General features: G+C 58.5%; 2 protein-coding genes across 15 annotated transcripts; both read left to right on the forward strand.

The window, feature by feature from the left end:
- Positions 1-236: 236 nt before the first annotated feature.
- On the forward strand, positions 237-5,155 carry DTX3 (deltex E3 ubiquitin ligase 3). Of its 4 annotated transcripts, none has more exons than XM_068561733.1 (6): positions 242-266; positions 1,607-1,671; positions 1,862-1,938; positions 2,306-3,035; positions 3,929-4,146; positions 4,466-5,155. In XM_068561733.1, the coding sequence occupies exons 3-6, from the start codon at positions 1,910-1,912 to the stop codon at positions 4,539-4,541; spliced, it is 1,053 nt and encodes a 350-aa protein (XP_068417834.1). In that variant the 5' UTR covers positions 242-266; positions 1,607-1,671; positions 1,862-1,909; the 3' UTR covers positions 4,542-5,155. The 4 variants fall into 4 exon arrangements, with proteins under 4 accessions (XP_068417835.1, XP_068417834.1, XP_068417837.1 ...); XM_068561735.1 differs by having other exon boundaries at positions 261-266; positions 2,287-3,035; XM_068561734.1 differs by lacking the exon at positions 1,607-1,671 and having other exon boundaries at positions 237-266.
- A 408-nt stretch (positions 5,156-5,563) lies between these two features.
- ARHGEF25 (Rho guanine nucleotide exchange factor 25) lies at positions 5,564-15,994 on the forward strand. Of its 11 annotated transcripts, none has more exons than XM_068561350.1 (18): positions 5,564-5,696; positions 5,986-6,100; positions 8,366-8,580; positions 8,717-8,812; positions 8,893-8,966; positions 9,137-9,203; positions 9,393-9,496; positions 9,685-9,754; positions 9,874-9,963; positions 10,061-10,153; positions 10,342-10,392; positions 10,566-10,643; positions 10,830-11,030; positions 11,184-11,364; positions 11,632-11,843; positions 12,150-12,654; positions 14,112-14,169; positions 15,966-15,994. In XM_068561350.1, exons 1-16 carry the CDS (start codon positions 5,598-5,600, stop codon positions 12,258-12,260), a joined length of 1,857 nt encoding a protein of 618 aa, XP_068417451.1. In that variant the 5' UTR covers positions 5,564-5,597; the 3' UTR covers positions 12,261-12,654; positions 14,112-14,169; positions 15,966-15,994. The 11 variants fall into 11 exon arrangements, with proteins under 11 accessions (XP_068417451.1, XP_068417452.1, XP_068417446.1 ...); XM_068561351.1 differs by having other exon boundaries at positions 11,632-11,747; XM_068561345.1 differs by having other exon boundaries at positions 10,566-11,030.
- The last annotated feature ends 1,147 nt before the right edge of the window (positions 15,995-17,141 follow it).

The raw sequence follows: 17,141 nt of genomic DNA on the forward strand, positions 1-17,141 counted from the left end.
TTGGGACGGCGCCTCCATTTTTGTTTTGGGGCAGAAGAGCAGGGGCTTGTGGATAGAAGGGGTCAAAGGAAACGGTGATTATCACCCGTGAAGGGGAAGGGGGGTGCCATCCTCCTTCCTTCCCTTTCCCTCAGTCTGCACCCCCTGCAAACTCCCCCCCCGCCCCCTTCTCGGGGTCTCCCCCCCCACCCTGGTTGCTAAGGCCCAGACCGTCATCCCAGCAACAGCCTCAGTCATGTGACCGGCAATGGCGGCGCTGACAAGAGGTAGGTGAGCCCGGCGCCCCCCACACCCGCCGCGCGCCCCCCGGGCCCCGCTCACACCTCCCCGCGCACCCTCCGGTTCCCCCTGCGCCCCCTCCTCCGCCTCCTTCCCCCGCGCGCGGCGCCGGGGCCCCCTTCCAGGCCCCCCTAATCCTCTTTCTGTCACCCTCCAGCCTTGGCCTCCATTCGGGGGTTCTGGGGCCCGCGATCGGGCCGACATCCACCCCACCCAGCTGTGGGGCTGCGGGGGCTCTGTCGAGCGGGGGATGTGGGAGGTGGTTCCGGGTCGGGTCTTGCAGGAGGTCGTGGGGGGAGGGGTGGAGATGCCTCAGTTGATGCCCGCAGGGACCCTGGCCCTTCCTGGCTGCCCCTGTCGGCGGCCTCTGTCTGGCGAGAGGGACTGGCCCCGTGTCCGGCCTGGGTTGCCCCAGAGGAATCGGACCCAGCATAAACTGTGGCCCCGCCTCCCTTTTCTGTGCCACCAGGACTCGGAGCAAAGGACACCTAGGTCCTGGCTTCTCTCTGATGGGGAGAGGGTGTTCCACCTGGATGGACAGTATGAGCCGAGGCTCTAGGGTTCCAATTTCACTTTCTGAATCTTGAGGTGCATCTGGCCTTGAGGGGACTATGATGGAGGCACAAACGGAGAGCTGCTCCCCTATGGATCAGTCAAGGAATTGAGGTCACACTAATGGCCCTTCTTTCTATTTGGGCTGCATTTGGAGGTATTGTAGGGATAGCTCTGTAGCTGAACACGGCAAGACTCCGGGGAAACATCAGGCTGCTCCAGCGGATCCCTCTGCCTGAGCCCCACCCCTCCCTAAATGTAGCCTAGGTAGCTGGCAGGCTTGGACTTCGCGTGCTGGGTTTAAAAGGTGACAGCGAGGACTTTGTTATTGCAGGGGCTGCTGCCACTTCGTTGGCATTCCAAACAGACTCCAGCAGAAGGGACCGGGTTAACTCTCAAGGAAGGCTCCCTAGCAATAGGGGCTGAATTATTCGGGAATGTGGAGCAGGGCGAGGAATTGGGGAGCAAAGGAAATATCCTTGTCCTTGTGATCTGAGGGAGGTGGCAAAAAAGACCTCTATGTGTGTGGGCTTTTCCCTTCCAGACTTCTTTTATCCGTGCCCCTAGGCTTTCTTAAGAGCCTCAGAGCTGAGGAAGAGGAAAGTTAGCATGCTGAAGTTCCTTCTTTAGCAACTTGGGGAGTGGCTGGGGATGGAATTCTGCAAGAGACAAGGAGAGGAAATGAAAGAGGAGTTTTTGTTTCTGGGCTGACTGGGGAAAATGGTAACATTTGTCATCCTAACCCAGTCCCACCCCCCCACTCCCCCTGCCCCAGTCCTGGTCAGCTGAGTGTGGAAACAGAGGGATTTCTGCTGCTCTCATCGTCCATGGGCTTTCCAGGTATCTGCCTTTCATGGGAACCTCAACTTTCACCTTTAAATTGGTTGCCTCTATTCCATGTTCCAAGTAATCCCATTCTCAGTAACTTACACACAGATTCTGTCTCTGTTAAGTGGGCTGCTGGGTTGGGGCTTGTGGGAATGGGAGAAGGGGTTTTTCACTTTCCCTCCTTTCCCTTTCCACCCACCAGGTCACACAACCTACAAGTAGGGAGCAGGAACAGAGAGAGAGAGCCTGCATGCCAATTCCAAGCTCTTCAGGATCAAAGTGAGCGAAAAGGAGGGCAAAAATCTCCCTTCCTTTTACAGAACCCACTTCTCACCTGACGTGGGGGGAGGGGCAGGTTGTTTCTGTGATCCTGGGAGCAGTATAGGAGAACCAAGATTGATGCTTGGCTTGGATGATAATAAAGATATAGAAACTTTCTTGCTCTTCAGTGGGTGCTGGAGTTTGAAAGATAAGAGGAAACAGAACATGAACTTGGGGGAGGAGTTGGGGGTTGACCTCTGAGTGAGTGGAGATAATATAGGGTCGGAAAGGAAAGGGAAGTAGGAGGCACTGATATTTGTCAAATGGGGACCCCCCCACCCTGAGTCCTTTTCACCCTGGGGGCAGTGTCGTTCGTCCTGTCCAGAATGGCAGCCTGTGGAGGCACCTGCAAGAACAAAGTGACTGTCTCCAAGCCTGTGTGGGACTTCCTCAGCAAGGAGACCCCCGCCCGGCTGGCCCGGCTTCGGGAGGAGCACCGTGTGTCCATTCTCATAGACGGCGAGACTTCTGACATCTATGTCCTCCAGCTTTCCCCCCAGGGCCCTCCCCCAGCCCCTCCCAATGGGCTCTACCTGGCCCGGAAGGCTCTCAAGGGGCTGCTCAAAGAGGCAGAGAAAGAGCTGAAGAAAGCTCAGAGGCAGGGGGAGCTTATGGGCTGCCTGGCTTTGGGGGGTGGAGGGGAGCACCCTGAGCTGCACCGCCCAGGCCCGCCCCCTCTCCGAGCAGCCCCACTCCTGCCCCCAGGGGCACGGGGGCTGCCCCCCCCTCCTCCTCCCCTGCCCCCTCCTCTTCCCCCCCGCCTTCGGGAGGAGGCAGAAGAGCAGGAGAGCACCTGCCCCATCTGTCTGGGGGAGATCCAGAATGCCAAGACATTGGAGAAGTGCCGGCACTCGTTCTGCGAGGGCTGCATCACCCGGGCCCTGCAGGTGAAAAAGGCCTGCCCCATGTGTGGCCGCTTCTATGGGCAGCTGGTGGGCAACCAGCCCCAGAATGGGCGGATGCTGGTCTCTAAGGATGCCACACTCCTACTACCCAGCTATGAGAAGTACGGCACCATCGTCATCCAGTACGTCTTCCCGCCAGGTGTCCAGGGGGTAAGAATACCATGGCCTGCCCTTACCCTTTGGTTTTCCCCGCGCTTGTTCTCTGGCCTAGGAAAACTGGGTGAGGGGGAGTACGTTTGTTAGATGTGATACAGTCTTGCTGTCTCCCGGTATGCCTTCCCACTCAAGTGCCCTGGAGCTAGAGGCCCCCTTGAAGCCTAGCTTTTCCATCCCCATGACCCCAAGGCACCCGTGAAAATCAGGTATGAGAGAAAGGAATTGAATTCTATTTCTTTGATGAACTTGGATGTTGACATCTATTCTTGGCAGAGGTGAAGTCTGTGGAGATGGTGGCTCAGGTGCAGACAGGCACGGTGGGAAGGGTCTGACCTCCCTTAACAGTGCTGGGAGCGTTACTCCATTCCAGATTTATGAGAGGGAAAACCTTGATGACAGTGGAAGGTTAAAATAGGAGCGGTCAAGAACCTAAAGGTGTCTTCCTGCTTGACAAAGAGTAATGTCCAGTTCTGGTTTGCAGAGTGATGAGGAAGCTCTGAAGGAGAGTAATAGAAAAATAGAACAGCCTAGACAGTGGAAGATGCATTGGGAGTGTTTTCAGGTGGAGAAGGGAAGGCTGAAAGACAAATTATTCTCAGTCTTCACATTTCTGCTGAGTTATCTGGAGAGTAAGGCCCAGCTACTTTTGAGAATCCATTTGTTGCTGAATAGAGGCTTGAGGGATTGGGACAGCAGAAAGAACCTCTTAATGATGAGGATTTTGTCTGGAAACAGGCTTCTGCTGCCCAGACCCTAGAGTTGCTCCTTCCCTGGAAGGCTGTCGCTGCTCCATCAGCATTAGCTGGGGGTGTACAGCCAGAAGGCTGGCCAGGATGACCCTTAAGATGCCCAGCTGCTCACTGCCCACTCTGCCTCCCCCGCCCCAGGCTGAACACCCAAACCCAGGAGTTCGGTATCCTGGCACCACACGGGTGGCCTACCTCCCGGACTGCCCTGAGGGCAACAAGGTGCTGACCCTGTTCCGCAAGGCATTTGACCAGCGTCTCACCTTCACTATCGGCACGTCCATGACCACAGGGAGACCGAATGTCATCACCTGGAACGACATCCACCACAAGACCAGCTGCACAGGGGGACCACAGCTGTGCGAAACTCCTTCTTCCCTTCCCTTGACTCCACCCCTTCTCCCCATTTCTCTCTGGGAGCCTCCTAACTGGAGAGGACCACCCCCAAACTATTCAACCATCTTGCCTATCCCAGTTTCTCCTATAGTCATCCTGGTCCTAATGTGCCCAGCTTAACCTACAAAAATAAGCAGAATTGGGCTCAGTTATCTTGGGTTTGGATAATCTTAGGGAAGGTGGGGAGGGGCTAGAATGGGGCACCAGAATGAGGGTGAGCCTGGGGGTAATATGAATAAGCCTGAACGGCTAACCCTGACCCTCATTTCTCTTTGCTCCCAGGTTTGGGTACCCGGACCCCACCTACCTGACCCGGGTGCAAGAGGAGCTGAGAGCCAAGGGCATCACCGATGACTGAAGGACATCCCCTTTGGGAGGCCCCTGCTGTTCTCCTTCAGTAGGACCCAGTGGGAGCCTCTGTTGTCTCTCCCTCTGCCCCCCTCATCACTCAAGTAGGGGACTGTCTGACTGGGGAAGGGGTTCAGAGAAGGAGGGGCGATCCCTTCCCCAGTCCCCCACAGGCTGAGTGCTTCAGTGCAGTGTGAGCCACTCCCTTCTGGCAGAGTCTGATGTCCCAGGCTCTGCTCCCCTCCTCCCCATGTACATACTCCCAGTCTTCCTGCCCCCTCCATTGCCCTTGGCTTTTTCTGGTTTGTGATGTGCTCCAGTGACTAAGCTGAGAAAGGACCTGGGTGGGGAGGAGAGGGTCTCTTGATCCCCCCCCCCATACTGCTCCACTGCTGAATTTCTGCGCTGGGAGAGGGGTCAGGCTGCTGTGAGCCCCCGTAGAGCCGGCCGCGTGTGTTCTTCAGAAACAATTCCCCTTCTCCCTTAACCTTGTCCTTTCTCTCCTGTGTCTCTGTCTTTGTCAGTCTTTCTCCCACTCTTCTCTGCCCCCTAGAAGGAGCCTCCTTACCCTGTTCTGGAATCGCCGCCAGACTGTAGCTTTTAATTTAATAAAAATAAAGTAAAATATGCAACTCTCTATGCCACACCCGTTCTGTTCTGTGGGCCGGGGTGGGGGATGGGGGGTGGGGTGAGGAGCTGGACCTGCTGAGAGGGAGAAGGGGGTGGTAATCGGGAACTCCCTGGGCGCCTCCCCAGGCTCTCTGCCTCCAGAGGGCCTGGGAAAACGGCATGTACTTAGTGGGCTCCAAGATAAAACTGCGAAGCCTTGGATCGTGATTCGACAGCGGAGTCAGGGTTAAGAGGGGTTTGTTTGTTGCTGAACTACGGTTGCAGAGAAAGGAACAACCCTACCCCTTTTGAAAAGTTTGGCTGGGGTGGGAGTGGGGGCGGAGCCGGGCAGGGGGCGGATTCCGCGGCGGCAACTCCCCGGACGCACGCTGGCCTCAGACCCCCCAGCTTCCGTGTCCCCTCGGCTCTGAAACTTGGAGGAGGGTAGGGGTCCAGCATGAAGCCCCCGGACCGCCCCGCCCCTGGCCGCACTGACCGGATACTGGGGGTCATGGGGGGCATGCTCCGCGCATGCGCCCTACCCGGGCAGGAGGGGGTAAGAAAGGGGGACCACGGTGGGGTCGGGGGTCTTTAGGGGGCTTCAGGATGGCTGCACCCCACAACTCAATTTACCGCAAACAAGAATTCTTCGGGGTAGTCGCAGGAATCCAAAAGTTCCATTAAGAGGAGCATAGGCACGTTCTTGGGTAAACTGCTCTCTCCACCCCAGCCTTGGCGACGACCCTTTTATAACAAAGTGGATTTTGACAGGAGGGAGAAGGGGAAGCGGGAGGTCTAGGCTGGGCGTGGAGGGCGGGTTTCTTACGATCACTCTGTCCCCGCAGCACCCGAAGAGAAGCCCCCTAGGGCCGGGGGGGACCGAGCCAGAATCTAACTGTATGGAGGGGAATCAGAGAGGGGAGCGCGAACGCGAGGTCCCCGCCTGGGCTCCGCTGCCCGGTAAGAAGCTAGGGGTGGGGTGGGGCACAGTTTGCCATCCTGCGCAAAGTGGCGAATTAAAAAATATGCTGCTCGTATTAGTATAAAGGTTCGCATCTAATTTGCATGAGACCCATATAAACTCTGAGACCTCCACGCTTCTTCTCGCCCTCTAGCCTGCTGTGTGTCCCCCACCTCAGCGGGTCCCGAGCCCCCGCTGGCGTAGTGTCCCCGCGCCCCACCCCTGGCCCCTCGCCAGCCGAGTCTCCAGGACTTCTCCTTAATTGGTGATTAGCCTCAGCTGGAGTCCCGGGCCCTGGAGGAAAGAAGGGTCCGGCGAGAGGGCGGTACCCGGGCTGTGTTCCCCACAAAGAGCTCCCCATTCACGCACCCGCTACTGGGGGACCTTGTCCACCCCTGCGCGGCTAGACACAGTCCCAACCCCAGGACCTCTTCGCACAGGCTAAGGCCCCATCCGCCGCGCCCTTCTCCGCCGCAGAGGCCGAGGGGCGACCCTAGCAGACCCCGCTGCCGGGCTTAACCCCCACCCCAGTGCTCCGCAGTCGGAGCCGGAGATGCGGGAGGGAGAGGGAACCCGGGGCTGGGGAGCCCAGGCTAGAGAGGAGGGGCGGAGGCGCTGGGGACTTGGAGTGGGAACAAGGTGGTGCCTGGGGGAGGGGGAATTGGGGCGGGAACCCGGCACTGGCTGAAGGGGGAAAGCGAGGGAGAAGGCGGAGCTGGGCCGCAGAGGCCCCTCCCCGCGGCGACCCGGCGGCGGGGCCTGTTATTCTGCTCGCCGCTCGGCCGGGACCCGCGCAGCGCCAGTGACTCGGGGAGTCGGCCCCCGCCTCCTCCCCTGCCCGGGCCTAGAACCACCCCCAATCCGGGAGGCCGGAGACGGAGCTGGAGAGGCTGCCGCATCCCGGCCCAGCCTCCTCCACCATCCCTCCCCTTCCCGCTGGACATCTGGACCCTGGGCCCCGCACCGACTGGGTTCCGGAAACCCTCCCCGCCCAGCTCGGCGGCCCGGCCCCGCGCCGCCCTCTCTGCAGAGTCCCCAGCCCTTTTCCAGACCAGACTTCCGCCTACCCCTGGACCCCCCCTTCCCATTCCCTCCCTCCCCCCCCTCCCCCAGCCTGGAGCGGGGTAGGAGGGAGGGGGGGTGTGCGCCCTGCGCCGTCCCCGCCCCCCGTGATTCCCCCTGCATGGCCCGCCCGGGTGGGGGGTGCGGGGGGGCCTGGGCGCCATGCGGGGGGGGCAAAAGGGGGGTCGCTGTGCCTGTCCCCGCGTGATCCGAAAAGTGCTGGCAAAATGCGGCTGCTGCTTCGCCCGGGGGGGACGTGGTGAGTGTAAGGTCGCGAGGGCCCAGTGTTGAGTGGGGGGCGGGCTGAGGGTTCAGGACTTGTGTCTGTCCCGGCGCTAGGGATTTAGAGGCTGGAGACTATACCTGTGTTTTCCAGGAAAGTGACCTAATAGATGATCTCTAAGATCCCCTCTTGCCTTCAAATTTCTATCAGTTAAAGTTAAGGAAATTGGGGAAGGGGCAGGGGACTCCTCTCAACTGGGTATGCACAATCCCCTTGTGCCTAGACCACATCTTCCCTCAAATCCTTTTGCTGAGAATCTACTTCACATCTGAAGAGCGACAGGGGGATGGAGGAATGAGGGATGAGGAGGGTCTACCAGGGACTTTTCCCCAAATCACAGCTCCTCTGTCCCTGAGCCCAGGCCAAGGATAACACCGATGAGCTCTCCTCACTTGCCCCCTCTATTGGGTTTGTGCATGTGCTGGGAAGGTGGGCTGCAGAAGTCTTTTCTTTTTATAGTGACTACTGCACTTGGTGGAGGAGGGGTCTGGGGGTGGCAGATGGGCTCTTAAGCTCTTTTTCTCCCCCCCCCCCCACCGCCCTTCTCAGAGAATGGTCTGTACCCATTGCAAGGGGGAGCATTGTAGGAGAGCAGATGGCCACCCCCAGCTTCCAGTGTCTGCCCGGATGGCTGCCCTCACCCCCATATTGGTGCCATGCTCAGATATGGGGGAACCCCCACATGTAACTGGGGGGTTCCAGGCCTAGGGAGCCAGGTGTTTTCTGTCCTTCCTCCCAAGGGTGTCCTGGTGAAATTTTCTCTCCTGGCCAACTCCAATGAGGATGGCAAGAAAGTGAGCCCTGAGGGAGAGGGGCTGAGCATCACAGAGCAGAGACTCTGGGAGCTCCCTAGGGACCCTGAATCTGGAGCTGAAGCAAAATTTATCACCCCCTTTCTCCCCCTACCCCACCCCCTTAGAATCCTATTCCATTGCTGGCAGTGAGGGGAGTATCTCGGCTTCAGCTGCCTCGGGTCTGGCTGCTCCCTCTGGCCCCAGCTCTGGCCTCAGCTCTGGTCCCTGTTCCCCGGGACCCCCAGGGCCAGTCAGTGGCCTGAGAAGATGGTTGGATCATTCTAAACATTGTCTCAGTGTGGAAACTGAGGCAGAAGGTGGCCAGGCTGGACCATATGAGGTGAGGAGGGAGCACCAGAGAAGCATGTAGGACATCCATGAAGGGTGCTGGGAGAGGGCAGGTCGGGGGGGCCACTGGTCACTGGGGAGACACAGCTACTGTCCCTGACCTTTGAGACTTGACCTCTGGCCCCCAGAACTGGATGCTGGAACCAGCTTTAGCCACAGGAGAGGAGCTGCCAGAACTGACCCTGCTGACCACATTGTTGGGGGGCCCTGGGGATAAGACGCAGGTATGAAGAAATGAGTCTGACGTGGCTCCCCTCACCCAAGAGGCATCCATTTGCTTACTCTGGGATGTTCTTCCTTACAGCCACCTGAAGAGGAGACTTTGTCCCAAGCCCCTGAGAGTGAAGAGGACCAGAAGAAGGCTCTGGAAAGGAGTATGTAAGTGTCCACACACTCTCTATCCCTGACCCCCGCAGTCGCACAACTTCCAGAGGATTGTCTCTCACATTTTAGATTTGAGACTTGGAATTTCCCCTGAGGTTGGCTGTGGTAATGAAGGGGCTTCTAGTCCAGGAGGGAGGAAGTGGCTAAACCTGTTCTCTTCCCAGGTACGTCCTGAGTGAACTGGTAGAGACAGAGAAAATGTACGTGGACGACTTGGGGCAGATTGTAGAGGTAGCTCCCTTTTCCCTTCCCAGCCCTGGCCCAGCCCTTTCCCTCTCCCCAGGGCTAATGTTAGGAGATGCCTTGTTGCTCCTCTGTCCCACCTTCCCAGTCTCCCCTACATCCTGGACTTCTTGGGGAGGGGAGGTTCCCACCAGGACTGGCTCCACACACTCATGTTCCCACCCAACCTTCCCACAGGGTTACATGGCCACCATGGCTGCTCAGGGGGTACCCGAGAATCTTCGAGGTCGTGACAGGATTGTGTTTGGGAACATTCAGCAAATCTACGAGTGGCATCGAGAGTGAGTGATGGATCCCTGAGAGCGAGGGGAGGGGCATATGTCTGGTGGTCTCTGTATCCTACCCACGGGCCCATTGTTGCCTGAGGAATGTTTGGAGAGACTTCGTGGGGAACACTACCAGGGCAGACAGCTCTGAGTTGCTTGGAGTAGGGGTATTTGACCAGCCTTTTCCCTTCCTACCCCTCCAGCTATTTCCTGCAGGAGTTACAGCGGTGTTTGAAGGATCCTGATTGGCTGGCTCAGCTATTCATCAAACATGTGAGGCTTGAGAGAGTGGGGCCCAGGAGGGGAGGGGCTTGGGAGTGGGTCAGGACTTTCTGGAGATGTGCCCTCTCTCCTCACTCACTCTACTCTTTCTTGAATTTTACTCCTGTTAGGAGCGCCGCCTGCATATGTACGTGGTGTACTGTCAGAATAAGCCCAAGTCAGAGCATGTGGTGTCAGAATTTGGGGACAGCTATTTTGAGGTCAGTGGCTGAGATACCTTGGGGAAAGGGGGACAGAATCATCAGCATGAGCAGGCTTTCCAGGCTGCAAAACCACCCCGTCTGTCCCTGTCCCCAGGAGCTCCGGCAGCAGCTGGGGCACCGCCTGCAGCTCAACGACCTCCTCATCAAACCAGTGCAGAGGATCATGAAATACCAGCTGCTGCTCAAGGTCAGGGCCACCTGTTCCCTGGGGGCACAGCTGGTTGGGATGGCCCTTTCCTCATTCGTCTCCCCAGGGTTCCTAAGGCTCCCCACCCAGACTTCCGGGGGGCCCTCACCTGTGTCCTCAAGGGAGGATGTGAGGGCTTTTGAGGATGTTCTCATAACCTCCCTGAGCATTTCTTCTCTGTGTCTTAGGATTTTCTCAAGTATTATAGTAGAGCTGGGATGGATACTGAAGAGCTGGAGGTGAGTACTCCCAGATCTCATAGGACACACCACACACACCTCATCTTCTTAGTCTCCTGGGTTCCTCCAGCTCCATGGGTGGTGAAGGGGAAGGCTGGTTGGCGATAGAAACATGGTCTGAAGACGCCTCTTTCCCAATGATGACAGTGCTCTTCTTTTCACTTTTGTCCCAGCAAGCTGTGGAGGTCATGTGCTTCGTACCCAAGCGCTGTAATGACATGATGACCCTGGGGAGACTGCGGGGGTTTGAGGTACAGGGATGGAGTAATGCTCTTCTGCCCCAGGCTGAGCACTCAGGAGATCCTTACAGGGAACTGTGCTCTCCTGGGGCTGACAGGAGATGGTTGGTTGGGAGTGTCAGGGGAAGGAGGGAGGAGCAGAGAGTTGCCCCTTTTCTCTTATTGTTTTTGTCAAAGGCCATTCTCCTTTGGTTTCAGGGCAAATTGACTGCTCAGGGGAAGCTCTTGGGCCAGGACACATTCTGGGTCACAGAGCCCGAGGCTGGGGGACTGCTCTCTTCCCGAGGTCGAGAGAGACGTGTCTTCCTCTTTGAGCAAATCATCATCTTCAGCGAGGCCCTGGGAGGAGGAGTGAGAGGTGGAACGCAGCCTGGATATGTGTACAAAAGCAGCATCAAGGTGGGGAGGGTGTCCCAAGGGAGAGGTCTGACTGGGCTAGGGGAGGCCTCTGAGAGGATGGAGGCCTCTCAGATCCTCTTGGATTTGTTGGAGGGGACAGGAACCAGAGAGGGCCTGAAGAATTTGGGGGCTACCTCTTATTTGCCAATCCAGGTGAGCTGCCTGGGACTGGAGGGGAACCTCCAAGGCGACCCTTGCCGCTTTGCACTGACCTCCAGAGGGCCAGAGGGTGGGATCCAGCGCTATGTCCTGCAGACTGCAGACCCTGCGGTCAGTCAGGCCTGGATCAAACAAGTGGCTCAGATCCTGGAAAGCCAGCGGGACTTTCTCAATGGTGAAGCTCTCACCCTCCCTCCCCGACATCCTCCCTTGGTCCTTGGATCTCCTGAATCCCTCACCGCCCAGTCTCCAATCCCTGCCCTCACCCCAGCTTCTCCCCATCCCTCATCCTCACTTTTCCACTACTAGCTCAAGATTTAGTAACTCAGAATCCCCTAAAGCCTCAAGCGACTTACATTGGCCGACAGTTCTTGAGAGCAGAGCCCCTGGGAAAGGGCGTGTCTCTGCTGTAACCCTCCTTCTGTCCCTTTGTTTGCCCCAGCACTGCAGTCACCCATTGAGTACCAGAGACGGGAGAGCCAGACCAACAGCCTGGGACGGCCAGGAGGTCCTGGGGTGGGGAGCCCCGGGAGAATTCGGCCTGGAGATCGGGCCCAGGTCAGCACACACACACCCATCAATGGCTCTCTTCCCTCCCTGCTGCTGTTTCCCAAAGGGCAGGTGGCCAGAGTCCCCCCGTCCCTGGACACACAGGTATGAGGAATGGAGTTCCCTGGTTGTAAGGGCAGAATGGGGAGGTCCTCTTTTGTTCCAGGATCCCCAAACCTCCTTCCCCCGTATCATTCCTTTCTTCCACCACCTTCCTTTTGTCTGCCCCTTCCTACCTCCCATCTCTCGCCCTCCCCCACTCCAGTTTAACCCTGGGAGAAGCTGATGGTCTCAGATAATCTAAGATGTCTGGCAAGAGGGGGTGGCTTGACTAGGGGCTTACACTGACAAGAGAGGAGTGAGGGTGGATTCCTGAACTTTTTTGATCCTCTGACTTGAGTCTCTCTTCAGGCCTCCAGTGACATCCCCCAGGCTCCTCATGACTCTCCTCCAGTTCCACCAATTCCAAACACCGCTCCCTGCCAAGCCAGACTTGCCAAGCTGGATGAAGATGAGCTATAACTGGTGAAGGCCACGGGGGTGGTGCTGACTCAGCCACTCTGTTCCCCCAGGAACTGCAGGGCAATCCTTCTGGCAGCGCCCCAGAATTCCTCCCTCTTGGTGTATTTGGAGGGTGGGCAAGGCTGGGAGTGTCAAGTTGGAGGAGGGAACCTAGACTCAGAAAGACTTCTTTCTGCTCAAGGAACACAGGTTCCTTCAGCCCCCACCCCTATGCATGCATCACAGGTCCCCCCAAAAGGAGGATATGTGGGTGGGTAGGAGGGCTGGGGCAAGGGCCAGACAGAAACTATTGGTTTTGTTTTTGATTTTGTTTTTTCTGTTTTTTGAGAATAAAGGTTTTGTTATATCACTAAAGCTGCTGTCTTGGCAGAGGGAAGGGGAAGCTGAAGTAGGGGTAAGTGGGGTAAAGGGGTATGGAAGAGATCAGCTGGCCCCTCAAATCAGTTATTTGAGGAGGGGTCTGGTGAAAGGAGAAGGGTGTGGGATGTAAGATAAAAGATGTAATTATCTTTGTCCCTCACCTGCAGTTGCAGCATCTCTCAGTCTAGACCTGGAGCTTAGGGCTACTGGAAAACCCCAGAACCTTGACGTATCCTCCCCTTTACCCAGTCCCTCTTTCCCTCCCCTCTGGTCTCTGTTCTAGACCCCACTGGAAAGCCCACTGTGGGGTGACTTCCCACCATTCCCCCCAACACCCAGATTCTAAAGCACCGAATGCCCAATGTACCTTTCTTTCTGGGGCCACCATGTTCAGCTGAGGGAACACGGGGAGGTGGAGAGGATGCTGGGGGCTGTGGCCCCTTCTGGCTCTGGGTATCCTTATTTTTGCTGTCTGGGAGGTTGTAAGGCATATCCATACTGAGCAGGAAGGGATTCTTCTTCAAGCCACAGACCCAAGAGTGGAGAGCCCAAAGGGGTCTTCACCCCTCCCAACTTCTGGGGCAGCCCCTGGGATAGAGAGCCAAATGTGCAGAGATCCATGTCCAGATGCCCTGTCCTGGGTCCTTGGGCATCGGTGTGTCCACTGTGTCCATCCGTCCCCTGGGCCCAGTCACGTGTACTTGAGCTTCCTCAGCAGACAATAGACTGCTGGGGTGGGAGGGTGAGGAGGAGCTGGAGTCTCCCTGTGGGCCTGAGGTCTCTCTGGCCACAATGGGGGGAGGGACCTCTAAGGTGGAGGGGACAGGACGTACAGCCCAGATAAGACTTCTGGGGAACAATAGGAGGAATTGAAGAGGGGAGACCCACCCTCACTGTACCCCACCCCCAGGGCTTTGGGGTCAGGGACTGGGGAGGGGTGCTAAGGATTCTTGTGAATGGAGGAGGGGATGGGGCAAACAGAATTCTGGAGCTCAGAACCTTTGTATCTCTTTAGGGACCACAGGGGTACATGAGGTGGGTGGGTGACCCTTTTGTGCTTAATTTAACCACATATGTGTTGTTGAGTGCCTACTTTGTGAATAGCACTGGTATGTAATAAACAGTGCTTCAGTGTTTTTGGCTTCTGAGAAATAAAATCAAAGTTCCCTGTCTGTTCAGTGTTCCCCCTGAGGCCCTGAACTGGGAATTTAGGCCCAGCCACTCCCAGCAGAGAGGTGTGTGTGTGGCAGGGCGGTTCTCTATCCATCCGTATCCAATAGCAGCTGCTTCCCATCTAGATAGTTGGTGAGACAGCTGAGGCCAATGGAGCCCCTTACACTTTCTGGGGACAAGCTGCGCCCCATGAGGATTTGGGTCTGGGGGGGGGGGGGAAAGGGAGGTTGGAACGCCGCTGAACCTTCTTGTGGGCAATGCAGCGGCCCTGGGAATGACCAGTAACCCTAGAGGAGTCAGCGTCTGTCTTCGCCCAAGGTGCAGATGCGGAAAGGAACCGGGAGCGAGAAGGCGGGAGTCAAAAGACCTAGGAGCGGTAAATAGTGGGTGTTGGGTGATGGGGCGCGTTTGTCTTTTGCCCTACCTCTCTGGCTCCTACCCCTTTCCACAGCCATCCCTCCCCCCATAGCAGGCTGCAGAGCGAGCGATCCGGCCAAGGATGTCTGAGGAAACGCCTAACGTAGAGACACCCCCTCCCCAAGGCGCAGCCGGCTCCTGACTGTAGAAGGTCCCCAAGAGAGGGCGCCCTCCAGGACGGGATTGGACCCTGCTTCGCGGAGGCGGGACCCGGGGCCCGCGGGCGGAGGGGTATTTAAGACTGGGCGGAGTTGGAGGTGGCTGAGGGCAAAATGAGTGGGCTACCCGGTGCCAGCACCTGCCCAGGTCCGGGAGAGGCCTCCGACCTTAAGTCCCCCCTGGGCGCCAAGTTCAGGGAACCTCTTACCGAGGCCCGGTTTCAGCAGCTCTTCGGGGACGCAGAGCAGGAGGCCGAGCTACTCGCGGAGCCCCGCTGGTCGCGGCTGCGCCGGCTTTGGAGGCGGCGGGCCCGCGCCTGTTCCGGACCGGGGGCGTGGCGCCTGCTGCGGGCGCGGCTGCCCCCGCTGCGTTGGCTGCCCCACTACCGCTGGCGGCCCTGGCTGCTCGGGGATGCGGTGGCAGGAGTGACCGTGGGCATCGTGCACGTGCCCCAGGGTGAGCGGCGCCAGCAGCAGCCTGTCAGGGGCCCAAGCTCTAGAGGGCTTCGGGTTGGCACGGGGCCTGGGAACCGGTAGCGAAGTGGTGGGTTAGTGTGGCTTGAGGGCTCGGCGACAGGGACCTGAGGCCAAGTTCTGGGTAAGGACAGTGGAGCTCCATCAGATCCCCACCCCCAGCTCCCCTCATCTGTGCAATTATGCGCGAAGTCTTGGACACGGTCCGGCTCAGGGAACTGGAGAGAGGCCGGACGCCTGCCCCCCAGGACGCGGCCGACACAGATCTCTGACCTTATCCGCCCCACGACCTCCCATCGAGGCCCGTTAACCCCTCAGTTCCCTCATGTGGCGTGATTTAGAGTCCCCGGGCCAGCCTCCAAGAGTGCGGGAAGGGAAGGGCAGTCCTGGAGGCTGGGCACCCTGCCCCCTAACCCACACACCGGAGACCTTTCCTTCCACTACTCCCCCAGGCATGGCTTTTGCTCTCCTGACCTCTGTGCCCCCAGTGTTCGGACTCTACACTTCTTTCTTTCCCGTCCTCATCTACACCTTGTTGGGTACTGGGAGACACCTGTCCACCGGTGAGTGACCCAGTGACTCCTCTCCTCTGTGGGGTGGAAAGGACAGGGGTTTGAGGCTTCCGTTCTTATAAGCTCCCTCGCCCTTATTCCCGTCTTCACGTCCCCTGCCTTCCCTTCCGCCTCTGCCGCTACACTGCTGTGAACCTCTGACCTAGGCAGTGCTCGCTGCGGGAGCTGAGTGGGTGCAAAGAGGCGGGAGTTTACTCGGACTTTTCCTCTCCATGAAATTTGGTTAAAATGAATGTCTCTACGACTTGGAAGAGGGGAAAGGAGATACGCTGTCGCCCAAAGGAGCAGGCAGTCCCCAGGGCGTCTGCAGGAGGGGGCAGGGACGCAGTTGGGAGAAGTTTTTTCCCGGCGGGTGCTCCCTCCTTTCCCCCCTCACCGCTGGTTCCGAGCTGCTGCACCAGCTCTTGGCCCCAGAGTCTTCACCTGAGCAGCAAGCCTTCTAGGAGAGGGCGTCTGACGGCAGCATCCTGGGCGGAGAGCGCGAAGCCTGGGCTGTCGCCGCGCCCCAGGTGGCACAGCTGGTGACCTCTGCGTTTGTCCCCCGGCCCTAGGAACTTTCGCGGTACTCAGCCTTATGACGGGCTCGGCCGTGGAGCGGCTGGTGCCTGAACCCCTCGAGGGGAACCTGAGCGGCATCGAGAGGGAACAGCTGGATGCTCAGCGGGTTGGTGCGGCTGCGGCCATGGCCTTCGGGAGCGGGGCACTGATGGTGAGGGAGGACCTTGGGGGAGGACCCTGAGGGAATCCACGCTGGGGGCCCGGGGAATTGGGCCAGGGGGGAGGGAGGGACAAGTCTCCAGCACCGGTCTAGGCGGGAGAGGTGCGCGGACAAGCTGGTGCACTGCGCCGGGGCTGGTCTGCTCCTTCTCTAGTGGTGATGGCGCATCTTCTCCCCCGCAGCTGGGAATGTTCGCGCTGCAGCTCGGCGTCCTGGCCACCTTTTTGTCGGAGCCTGTAGTCAAGGCGCTGACCAGTGGGGCCGCCCTGCACGTGCTCGTGTCCCAACTGCCTAGCCTTTTGGGGTTGCCCCTCCCGCGTCAGATCGGCTGCTTCGCTCTCTTCAAGGTGAGGGTGGGAGAAGAGCGAAGAGGCTTCTAGCGGTCCCGGGAAGAGGGAAACCCGTAAAGAAAGGAAGGGCGGCGAGTGGAGGGATAGTGTGTGGCACGGGCGGAGAAAAGGTCAGAACCACGTGGCTGAATGAGGGTCGCTGAGGAGGTGGAAGCCCTGATGGGAGCCAGGATAGAAGGCCTCGCCTCAGTCTGGTGGGTTCGCGCTGGGGGCAGTCTACCCTGGCCCCAGGCCCTCTGCTCACTGCCCCTGCCCGTAGACGCTGGCCGCCGTGCTGACGGCGCTGCCGCGGAGCAGTCCCGCCGAACTGACCGTCTCGGCACTCAGCCTGGCGCTGCTCGTGCCCGTCAAGGAATTGAACGTGAGGTTCCGAGACCGGCTGCCCACCCCGATCCCAGGGGAAATCGTCATGGTGAGGATGGGGTCCCAGCCCCGTGCACCGCACAGACCCTGCCCGTCCTGTAGGAACTGGCCGCTGCCGCCCCCTCGTGGAGTGCAGAGAGGTCACAGATGAGAGGTCCTGCTTACATGTGTACTTTTCCAGGCCTCTTCCCAGAACACTTTGACCCTCGGGAATCCCCCACCCAAACCTCCCCCCTTCTCTCAAAAAGCTGGCTGTAGGCGTCTTAGAAAGCCTTCTTCCTCCTTACAGCGCCCCC

This window comes from Eschrichtius robustus, chromosome 13, assembly GCF_028021215.1.
Source record: "Eschrichtius robustus isolate mEscRob2 chromosome 13, mEscRob2.pri, whole genome shotgun sequence".
NCBI classification, from domain to species: Eukaryota; Metazoa; Chordata; class Mammalia; order Artiodactyla; family Eschrichtiidae; genus Eschrichtius; species Eschrichtius robustus.